Genomic DNA, 11664 nt, shown 5'->3' on the forward strand with positions numbered 1-11664 from the left:
ACATTCACACGAAAAACTCATTTACTCCGCACATTCGCTCTCGCTCGTATTCTAGACTATTCCACGCACATAACATTTGAAACTTGAATTATTGATTAATTTTTTAAATTAAGATAATTTCATTATCCTACATAATAAAAAACTCAAACTCGAACTCAAATTTTTATTGACATCGCCTATAGCGTGGTTACGAAGTAAATTGCTTCAAATTTATCTTTACTTCACGGGCGAAGAAAATGCACTCATGTTTGCGTCGTGAAGAACAGCTGTGCGTGCCACTAAACAAAATACATGTACCGCTTACATCCAATACTTACATTTGTACTAACATTCACATCACATATGACACATATTACATAAACATTAAAAAAAAGAGTATTATAGAGTTTTTATAGAAAAATTGTATAATAGAATGTAAAGAGAAAGTAATGAATGAGTGTGCAAAAAAAAGTAGCGAATACGTATGTAAGGAGAAAGAAAGAACGACGGAAACGAAAATATTGAAAGGGCAAGTTTTACGTTGGACGAGTTAAAAACATTTATTTCCAAACGACTTCGACTGATAGCAAATAATAAAAAACCAGTAGAAATTAATAAGCATAAAACTCATATTGAACCGTGACAGTAATATAACGATAGTCTTCCCATGCAACAGTACCAAAATACAGCACCAAAATCCCTAGGGTAAATTCCTGTAAAGTAAATAACTAATCCTGTAAAGTAGGTTACGCTCTAGGTTAAGTGTAGTTTAAGGTGGTGTTAATAAAACCAACAGGAACAAAGGATTCTCTCACATTTGCCGCGAAAAATTTGTGTCGGTATTAGTATGACAATTTTTGAGAACATTCTTTTCAAGTTACTCTTTCCCCTTGTATTCTTCTATATCGAAGTATCTGTTACAGAGCTATTTAGTACAAAATCTGTTATGTTTATGATTATTACATAGAGGCATGTGAATTGAAAACTGGAGTAGTCGTTTCGAGACGCTTAACGTAAGTTGATTGCTGTATTACTGCTGCTGGGAACACACACGCAGACATGCTGATTGTTTTAAGGTTAGTGAAACGGTTATGTAGAACTGTAGTATTATATGTTGCACGAAAAGTGATGTAGAAAATGGTAAACGTTCCTGTATATACATACCTGTACCTACAGTCACTCACATTAATTACAGACACTATACATTGCCTGTATTTATTGCTATATGCAAGTAAGAATAATTTAAATACTAAGTTACTTATTTGATAAAAAAATAGTAGTTTGAAATTCAGAACAAATTTTTCTAACAATAACATTTAGGGATAGAATACATTTTAGACAAAAAGTTGTTTCAATAACCCACTAATGCAGGCAGAGAAGCTGATGAATGAAAATTGTGTAACTAAACACAAAATACATATGTAACATAGATGTATAAAACACTAAAGTACTTCAACTAATACAAATTGAAGTAACACACAACTTCATTTGTATATGTAGACCAAGCGATAACAGCAAGGATTAAAAAAAATTTATATAAACCTTTATATTAGGACAACTGGCACTAATAGGATAATGTATAGTCTTTTTTTGAAAAGTAAATCTTTTGTACATAAATTTTATAATAATTTTAAATTATGATTTTAATGTTTTATTGCAAATCTCCTTGATTTATCTCAACAATGATGCATTTAAATACCTTGTAGTATCCTGTGAAATCTGATTTAAATGTCTTAGCAATAAGGATAATAGCATTGCAATATCAAAAATGTCATATAAAAGCAACTAATAAATATTTTTGTCTGAAACTTTGAATGTGTAGTACTAGAAGCACTTTTTACCAGAAATGTTATAATATGATTGTATTATATGACAAAGCGAAGATTTCCTTGCAGCTGCTTTTTAAGGTATGAATTCATATGGGAAATGGAATCATTTTTCCATAAAGTAAACCATGTGAGATGCAAAGAAAAGAGTTTTGAGAAAGCTTTACGTTTGTGAGCTATTTGAGCAGCAGTGCAAGCTTACCAGCTGAATTCATATAATATAATATAATAATATAATATATAATTTATATAGGAAAATGTGTGATTACAGGTAGCCATATAATGTGAATGGATTAATAATCTTATATAATTTACACACATTAAGAATAATTGTTGTTTAATATTTTGAAGAAATAGACCTGCAGTCTTTTTTCGGCTTTATTTGCAATTCAATTTTGGAATTTATTTCCATTTTTCTAATTTGTTCTATGTGTTTTCTATAGAATTTAAATTTGGAAATGGATGTAAAACTTTCAAGCAATCGTAGTACAAATATTTCTGCATAATTCTTGTTTTTTGTTTGGGGTCATTATGTTGATAAAATTTTAATGTATTTTAGATTTTTATGTTATTTGCATTTATTCCCATACGATTTTTAGTAAATTATTATTGGTTATTTTGAGTGTTTTCACTGTAATTTCTGGTAACACATTTGGATAAATAAAGAAACTCTTTGCCAAAAATGGACCCTTTTCTTCTATTTAATTGTAACTTTCTTTTTGCCATTTGATTTTGCATCATTAAATTCATTAAATCCATTTTTCGTATTACTTTGTGCACTGTTTTAAGTCCTGTTTTTTCCTCATTTTCATGATGGATTTCTGAAACTAATTGTGTGAAGCATTTACATGCAGATGTTTTGTAATTTTCTACATTATTATTCTTTTTCCCCTTTCATTCAGAATTTGAGATGGTTATTTAAATTCAATCTGGTTTTATTTTTTATACGTTTTAGTAATACTTATAACTGTTTTCTCTTTCATTACTATCCTTATGATAAATTGCAAATTGTATTTTGTGTTTACAATTTTCTTTTTCTTATATTAAATTTTAAATGTTAAGATTTTGAAGTACAACTTTCTCCTAAGGGAAATTTATACTTCAGTAGTTTATACATAGAACAAAGCTATTTTGCTCTTAAAGTAATCGTTTAGAATTACTAAGTAATAGAATATGCAAAAGTGTTAGAATATTAGTGTTACATTAAAATGACATTAAAATGAAAGATAATAATTCTATTTTTAGTATTGTATCATAAAATGTTACTGTTAGGAATGAATTTATTGTGTATTTTCAGTCTTCGATAAATGATTTATATTCTTATAAAATAGGCAATATAGTAATTAAACTATTTCTATTTATACATAACATTAAATACAGGGAATGTATAGTGCTTGAATATATATATTAACCAGATTTATACTTGGTAACCATATTCACACTTGGTATATTATTTATACTTATTTTATTATTTTGGTATATTATTTATACTTATTTTATTATTTTGGTATATTATTTATATTTATTTTATTATTTAAACTAAGAAATAACTGAAACATAAAAAGTTATTTGAAAACTAAGAATGCGTTAAAAACAATGAGCTACAGAAGGAATAAGGTAATGCCCTAGTAATTATACTTTTAAAGTTATGGTTACAATTATTAAAACTGTTTATAATTTAAAATAAGATAGAGTCTTTTACAGTCATAATATATATTACCTATCATTTTCTTAAAAAGAAGTATTAAAATTTGTGTATATCACCATGATATGTTGGTTGAGTGATTAAACAGAATAAAATTATATTTCTAAAGAATTCTAATAGAAATAGTTGATAAAAATAATGAACAGTTTTCACACTGTACAATTTTAAAATATTTGAAAATGGATATGAAATTAATATAAAAAATGTAAAGGCTCACTAAATAATCTAAATTAATCTATAATGTTGTATTGCCATAAGGCAGGGTTTCCTTCATTCTTCTGGAAATATTCAATTCAATTCAATTCTGGAAACTTTTTCACATAGTTTCTATTCTTCCAAATCATTTCCAGTTTGTCTATTTCTTTGCCTTCCTTGTTCTTCTCTAATCTATGAATCTATCTTTCTAGCTCTTTCCTTCCTGTATTAATATAAATTGAATACATTTTCTATTCTATTTGCAAAGATTTGGAATAGATTTACAATCCATTAATTGATTTCTTATCATTTTATTATTTGATCTCTTCATAATTTTACAATTAATTTTTAATCTTTATTATGTTCCTCTCTCTGCAGTGTTTTCTTGTAGTTTTTTAAATGATTGGCAATGTAAAAAGCCAGCAGAGATAATTATTTTATTTTTTGAGTTCCACTTATAGTTTTTTATAATTTAATATTGACAAATATTATTGATAGTGTTCAATCATTAAGTCAGGTCTAATACCCCTTATATGACTAGTCATGTATGTTAGAAATATTGACTTTACTAAAACAATTTGAAAGACTGAAGAATAATTAGTAACTTAACCTGCTTCATATGTTTGTAAATAAATGGAGGTTGCATGGTACAAATCAACACAATTTGTGCAAAGGCGACTACGGTGGTCGCCACAACTTCTTAAATGATAGCCAAACTAAATATCAGTTTATCGTACTTTAAGTACATTAATTAATAGTCACATTTTTTTACTTGCTTCTACATTCTTCTTGTTAAAGATTTGCTTATTATGATTATCTTCCCTTACTTGTTATGTTTTAAAGGGCAAACCACTTGTAATATATTGTCAATTCTTAAAGCATTCAATCAGAGGTGGATAGACGACAATTGAAATTTATACTGTTGGATTCCGCGTAAATGGAATTATAATTACTGAATCTCTGTTTATAAATGATTATTTAGAATAAAGAATACCTTGCAGAGGGTTGTTCTATTAACATGCTCCCAGCTGAACCGTTTTTTTGAGGACTTTCCATTCAGGCCACGTGGGATGTATGTGCCACATGCTTTACAGTTGTATTGTTTTGTTTCCGGCATATGCCTTACAATGATTAAAATAATGCTAAAATCATAACTATCAAGGAAAGAGTGTATAGTTTAAGATACATAACATAACAAACCAATAAATTAATTTTTATAGGAATTAGTTCAACAAATACCTGACTGAACGTTACTCTACCAAGCGAGTTGCATCCTCACATATAATTTTTTTGTATCATGCCTATATTAGTTTAAAATAAAACATTTTAATTGAAATCAAGTCTGTATAGAATTACAAAGGATATTACAGTGAACTTTGTTGAAACATATAACCATATTACTGACCAACCAATTTAATATCCCAAGCAGATCGATAAATGTTCAATTTTTAGTTATTCAAAAGTTTTATTTCCAACATTATTTTAATATTATTCAATTAATAATATTTGGAAGCATTACAAATTCAATCACCTAATTTTTCTGCGTAAAAAAAATAACACTTTTCTATCTTTCTTAAAATTGCTTTCTGAAATATTAATTTTTTTAATTTGCTATTCCAACAAGAATGATACAACAAATTTATCTAATACGCGTTTATATGTATATTAAATTAAATACATACTTTATATTACTCATAAAGTATACGAAAATATAATTTTATTAAAAAGAAAAACAGTTGGAAAATTTAAACATAATAGTTTGAAGTTTATCTTTTACGCTAACTGAAATAAATAACCAGCAATATTTGTTCTGAAAACAATCTCAACTTGTGATATTAACACGTCGCAACATATTATAAAAAAAAGAATAACGGTTGAAAGGAAAATTTATAAATGTAAAATATTTAATAATTTTCTATCGTTTCTGTTACTATTTTTCTATGCTTTTCTATGTCCCGTTAATGCATAATATATGCGCATGCGGAGATATAATTTTATTAAAGAAATCATTGGGAAATTTGAGCATAATTGTTCAAAGTTTTTGGGAAACCTACGTGGGTGAGGTAAAATGATGCTCGTTCGGAATAACGGAACAAAATAATTTATTTTAACAAATAATAAATAACAAATTTTATACTCGCTCAAGGTGTCGACGCTATGCTGCTCAGATGGTAACTACTAACTAACTAACTCCTGAGGGCTCCTTTCCCTCACATTATATCTGTTTTCGCCCCCTCATTTTGATGTCGAAAATGAGGGGGCACGTTCGCAGGAAACGTCCTTAACCCTCGAAGACGAAAAGAAAATTTGGAGTCAAACGTATGTTTAATATTTCCAGTCTCTTCGCTTCGAGGGTCAAGTATTTTCTTCCTGCGCCACGGGGTGCAAAGGCAACTACGGTGGTCGCCACATCACCTCCTTACCAGTGATAGCGCTAAGGGACAAAAGAAAAAAAAAGAAAGAAAAGAAATATAACATACAAAAATAGCTCTACAAATGTCGTTAAAGGAAAGTTATCCTTAAAAACTATTTCTTAGGCTAATAGTATAACAGTATTATAAGTATATATTCTAAGACTATATTAAAACGCGGAACAAAATAGAATTAAAATGAAATGAACGCCATACGAACACAAGAAATACTTCTATTCCGGATATATATGTTATAATAAGTATTAAAAAAGAGTGAAGTTATAAGTCGACTTGTAGTCGCTCGGGAAATTTGACACGTCTATCGGATCGCGTCTTATAGTCGGTTGTGGTAGTCGTGTCTTGGTTCTGTCGCGTCGTCGGTGCGTTACTGCGTTCGTCATTGTTCCGTACATCACTGTCATGTCACTGTTCGGCATGTGGGCAATCCCCATCGTCAGTCATTATGATGGCGGGTTTCAAACGGTCAACGGAAACTTTGTCTTCTTTACCCTTGATCTCAAAGGTGAAAGTTTTGTCGCCACGTTGCAATACTTTGAAGGGCCCATCGGCTATAAACGACCTTTGACTGCGTCGTGGCGGAGAAAAACATATCCTCGTAATTTGTGTACAAATTCCAGAATTTGTCCTTCATTTCTATTGCTTGCAAAAAGCTCGCCAGGCAGTCGGAGGCTGTTGCCATATAACATCTCCGTCGCCGACGCGCTCAAGTCCTCCTTGTACGCTGACCGAATACCGAGCAAGATAATAGGTAAAATCTCTACCCAGTCTTCAGTCTTGTGGCATTTTATTGTAGCCTTCAACTGACGATAGAAACGCTCCACCATGCCGTTTGCTTGATGGTGGTAAGCTGTCATCTGTAAATGTGTAGCACCAATTGAACGTGTTAGTTCTTTAAATAGACAAAATTCGAATTGGTGTCCCTGGTCAGTGGTTAATCTCAAGGGAATGCCAAATCGAGAAATCCAAATATGAATAAGTCCCGTAGCGACAGTCTGTGCGTCGATGTCAGTAATGGGCATGACTTCCGGCCAGCGAGAGAAACGGTCGACACATGTCAGGCCATACTTATAACCCTTAGAAGAAGGTGAAGGCCCTACGATGTCGACGTGTATATAGTCAAATCGACCAGAATCTTTAAAGTCGACCGTAGGGGTTGTTACGTGCCTGGTGACCTTCGCTCGCTGGCGAAGCGATGAAACGGTCGACACATGTCAGGCAATACTTATAACCCTTAGAAGAAGGTAAAGGCCCTACGATGTCGACGTGTACATGGTCAAATCGACCAGAATTTTTAAAGTTGACCGTAGGGTTTGTTCAGTAGTTTGCCTCCTTTTCCGGCAACATAGGGCGCACATTCTTCTTACAGGCTTGCCTGCTGATTCGTACGAATCTCCAGCTTACGGGACACGTTCCTTGTTTTAATCCTATTATCATCGAGCGTAGAATTTTTCGGGGACAACCATTCGGCAACAAGCAGCTCTGGAAATTTTCTTATTTCAATATTTTTATTTTTGACTCTTTGGTATACGATATGAGCATTTACTACACTTGTACCCAAAAGCAAATGTAGTGCTAACTTGTGATACCACTTGATACTTTTCCGTATCGTTGTGGCATATGACACCATCTGGTCGCTCCTGTCGATGCCAGTTTTTCCATTGTTTGTGACGGTATTCCCGTTACAATTCGTAAGAAGGGGTTAATTATACCAGTAATAAGACGGTATATACAAGTTTAATCCGGGGTTAGGTCGGTGTACAGAATATCCGCATGATTAGACTGTCCGCGGACTCGTCAACGCCAAGTATATATATCCATATCCCTTCGATTTAAGGGTCTCCTCCTTTTGCTCACTTTCCGACTCCTCCACCGTCGAGCCCGTCACGCTACCTTGACGCACAGCCCTTCCGCGAACCCGCAGTCTGCTTATCCGATGAAGGGACGTCTTCTGGGTCGTTTCTTCCATCAGCTCGCCAGTCTAATCTGTAAGGTAGAGAGAGAAGAGAAATTGGGGGGGGGGGGGGGATGTTCTACCATCGCGTACTTCACGCTTCTCGCAAATACAGATATCGCGATGGTCCGCGTCGCACTTCTCGCATGGGTGGTGATCAGCGAGCTAAGCTAACCGAAGCAAGGGGGGGGGGTGAGCGAGCCTTGTGACGTCACCACGTCACAACTCCCCCCCACTTGCCGATGGTTATCCCTTGGATAACCTGAGCACACACACACACAACCATACGTATCCCGCTCATTCATTCTCACTTATGTGCTAGAGCGTCTTGGTTGCGGATCCGGGAAGGATACGGGAATTGGTAATAAGTTGGGGAACATAGAAGGTGGGGTAACTAGGTTGTACTGCTATGCGACTGCTGGGGTTCGCAGTTTTCCGGCTTCCTCCCTAACTCTTCCACCCGCTGCAACTACTCGGTGTGGTATTTAAACGGGGATAGGGAAGGGAGTTAGCCACGGAGACGTAACAAAAGAAAACTAACTTCCTCATTGGAACTTATCAATATTTTATTTGACTCCAGAGGGGGGGATACATGTGGCTCCTAGACCGGGGGAATATTTTTTTTTATGGGGGCGCGGGCGGTCCTCAATTTTGTTGGGACATCGCGGTGCGATGTGCCCAACGCCACCACACGCCCAGCAACGTATGGCTCCCGCCGCCTGTTGGGAGGGGTTTGCGGTGACGAACGGGGGGCGGGAAACTTTAAGTGACATTAAGGGCGGTATAGTGCTTGGGGAACGGGGCGATGCGTCCTTGTGTAACGGTTGCAGGACTGATCTGGGAGTGATGAGGAGGTCCTCTCGGGGGGTGGTGGAGGTTGTTGGAGTGCGGGCTGTCTCCCGCAGGGATCTCGGGGGCGCTCGCGAGGTGGTTTGCTTAGCTGATCCTGGGGGAGTTGAGGGGGCCTTGGGTTGTTCCAGAGTCCTAGCCTGGAGGGAGCGGGACGTCGCTCGCGGTGGAGGGTGTCCGGAATGCCTCCCGCTCGGCGACCTGGAGGGCGGCCGCGAGGTCTACGTAAAACTGTCTGGCCCGTTCCGTCTCCCAATTCAACCTCAGTGTGGGAGGGTCGGTCTCTCCGTACCCGATGAGGGCCGTCTCGTCCCGTTTGGGTAGGGTGGTTCTGGGTCTCGGCATTGCTGTTATGCAATGGCCGGATAGCGGGACTTATTTCCCGAATTGATCGAGGGTACTGGGTGGTATCGAATCCCTTGGTTTCTGGTGGGTTCAGGGGTGGGTAGTAGGGTAAAAGGTCCTTAATGTGGACCTTGGGGTGCGTCCTTTTCCCCGGGACTCGGATTCGGTACACAACAGGAGATAACTTCGCGGTTATTCTGTAGGGGCCTTTGAATCTGGGTGCTAACTTGGCCGCGAACTTCTGCGCGGCGGACGTCAGGACTCTATTCCGCCTACGCACTAGGTCTCCTACTTCGTATTCCCGGTGCACACGACCTCGATTATAATAATTCGCCTGCCGGCTGGCCGCTCTCGATAGGTTCTTTTTTACCCAGTCATGGATCAGGGGTAGGCGCTTCATTCGGTCTTTCCAGGCCGCGGGGTCGGTTCGTTTCTCATAGGGGGGTACTGGCAGTTCTTTCAGGATACTTTTAGCGGGTCTCGGGTGTCTACCGAAATTAAGGAAAGCGGGGGTCATTTGGGTGGAGGATTGTACTGCCGTGTTGAGTGCGAAACCCAGTTCAGGGAGATGGGCATCCCAATCTCGATGATCGTCTCCCACAAAGGAGATAATCATCGTCTTTAAGGTCCGGTTCACGCGCTCAACAGGGTTCGCCTGGGCATGGTATGAGGGTATCGTGGTCTGTCTGATCCCGTATTGACTCAAATACCGGGTCAATGACTTATTCACGAATTCCGTCCCGTTATCGGTCAATAAATACCGGGGGCAACCCCATCGGTTTAACACTAATTCTCCGAGGGCGGCGGCGATCGTCGCTCCGGTTGCGGTTCCTAACGGTCTGAGTTCCACGTACTTCGTGAATAAGTCCTGAAATACCACCACGTATCGATGCCGATTCTTACTCGGCGGGAACGGCCCCATAACATCCGCAGCAACTACTGTCCAAGGTCCTTCAGTCGTCCTTTCGCGCATTAACCCGGCCGGGGCACTCTGCGCGACTTTACTAAGCTGACAGGTCTGACAGCCGCGAACGAATTTGACGACGTCTTGAAAGACCCCTGGCCACGAGAAGTCTTGTATCACTCGTTGGTACGTCTTATCCACTCCTAAGTGGCCAGCCTGGGGGGAGTCATGGGCCTCGTGAAGGGCTCGGGGACGGGATTCTGAGGGTAATACCAACTTCCACGCGTTGAGGTCTTCTACCGCGGGGTCGATTATCGGGTGGGGGCGGTGGTGGAACAATCGGTCATTTTCGACCTTCCAATCAGGGTACTTGGCGGGGAATTCGCGTACGTTACGGATTTGTCGAAAGGACGGCCGGTGGGGCTTCCTTTTTCCGTTCCGTCTTTGGGTTTCTCGGTTTTTGGGGTGTCGTCTGGGGGGTGGAGGTGGCGACGGGTCGGGTTGGGGGTACAGGGGGAACCAGGGAATCAGGGGGTGCGGGTTCAACCGTTAACGCGGTCCGTTCTGGCTGCGGAACTAATTGTTCCATCGCGTGAAGTCTTTGGATCTTCGGGTTCCCGGACGGTGGTGTGTACGCGGCCGCGGGGAGGAATGATTGTAAGGGGGACGGCGGGGGTCGGTAATTTCGAGCGCGGGCATTTCGTAGTTCTACTTCCTTGCACCTTAGTTTCAGTTCGGTGAAGTCGGAGAAATCGGTCCGGAATATTTGCCGCTCGATATCCGGGCGCAAATTTCGATAGCAAAGGGAGAGTTGGTCTTCTAAAGATAGGGGCGGATCTAAATATCGGAAATACATCCTCATTTTCGTTATGTATTCCGTAGACGACTCGAACTGACCCTGGGTTCGGGACTCTACTTCGTGACGCAACCCTTCCTGTAAATCGTTATGCCCGAATTGCACTCGGAATTGATATATGAACCCGTCGTAATCCGACCACGAATCTTTATCTACTCGATACCATATAAGGGCCGCTCCCTGTAGCGATTCGCCTAACACCTGAAGCATTTCCTCTTTGGTGTAACCTCGCCGTGAGCAATATTCGTGCAACCGGAGAAGATAGTCCTCCGGATCTTCATCTGGACGCCCCTCGAATTTTGGCCCATAACGGCGGAAATGTTCTACTAGGTGTTCCTCGCGGGTAGTCGGGGAGAAAACGGTGGGGTGGGGACCTAGAGCCGGGATGGTGGGGTTGACAACCCGCGTACTATTATCACAGTATACAGTAGCGCAACTTGCCCGATTTTATGTGTCACAAAATTTAATGCGCATGCGCGAAACAGGGCACAGAATCGCAGTGCCATCTGAACTTCTGCCTCACTTGCTCTTTAGTTTTTCTTTCTCTCTCTTTCTTAGCAAACAAAAAGACGATTGAATATCTAACCAAACCTGAAGCTGAATTTGGAGGGAATTCAATATC

The 11664-nt window shown here is 38.6% G+C and overlaps 1 protein-coding gene across 1 annotated transcript; it reads right to left on the reverse strand.

Annotated features, from left to right (window-relative positions):
- Positions 1 to 6539: 6539 nt before the first annotated feature.
- LOC143430477 (protein NYNRIN-like) lies at positions 6540 to 7796 on the reverse strand. The gene is made up of 4 exons (XM_076906787.1): positions 7715 to 7796; positions 7510 to 7616; positions 6822 to 7318; positions 6540 to 6729 (listed from the first exon to the last, which is right to left on the reverse strand). Exons 1-4 carry the CDS (start codon positions 7794 to 7796, stop codon positions 6540 to 6542), a joined length of 876 nt encoding a protein of 291 aa, XP_076762902.1.
- Positions 7797 to 11664: the final 3868 nt, after the last annotated feature.

Source organism: Xylocopa sonorina, chromosome 14 (assembly GCF_050948175.1).
Source record: "Xylocopa sonorina isolate GNS202 chromosome 14, iyXylSono1_principal, whole genome shotgun sequence".
In the NCBI taxonomy this organism is placed as follows: domain Eukaryota; kingdom Metazoa; phylum Arthropoda; class Insecta; order Hymenoptera; family Apidae; genus Xylocopa; species Xylocopa sonorina.

Excerpts from the sequence above, each read along its gene's own strand:
- LOC143430477 (XM_076906787.1), bottom strand. The coding sequence starts at position 7,796 with ATGGAAAAACTGGCATCGACAGGAGCGACCAGATGGTGTCATATGCCA. Across the intron at positions 7,617-7,714 it reads AGTATCAAGTGGTATCACAA|AGCTGCTTGTTGCCGAATGG; the intron begins GTTAGCACTACA and ends GAAAATTTCCAG. Across the intron at positions 7,319-7,509 it reads AGATTCGTACGAATCAGCAG|CGAGCGAAGGTCACCAGGCA; the intron begins GCAAGCCTGTAA and ends TCGCTTCGCCAG.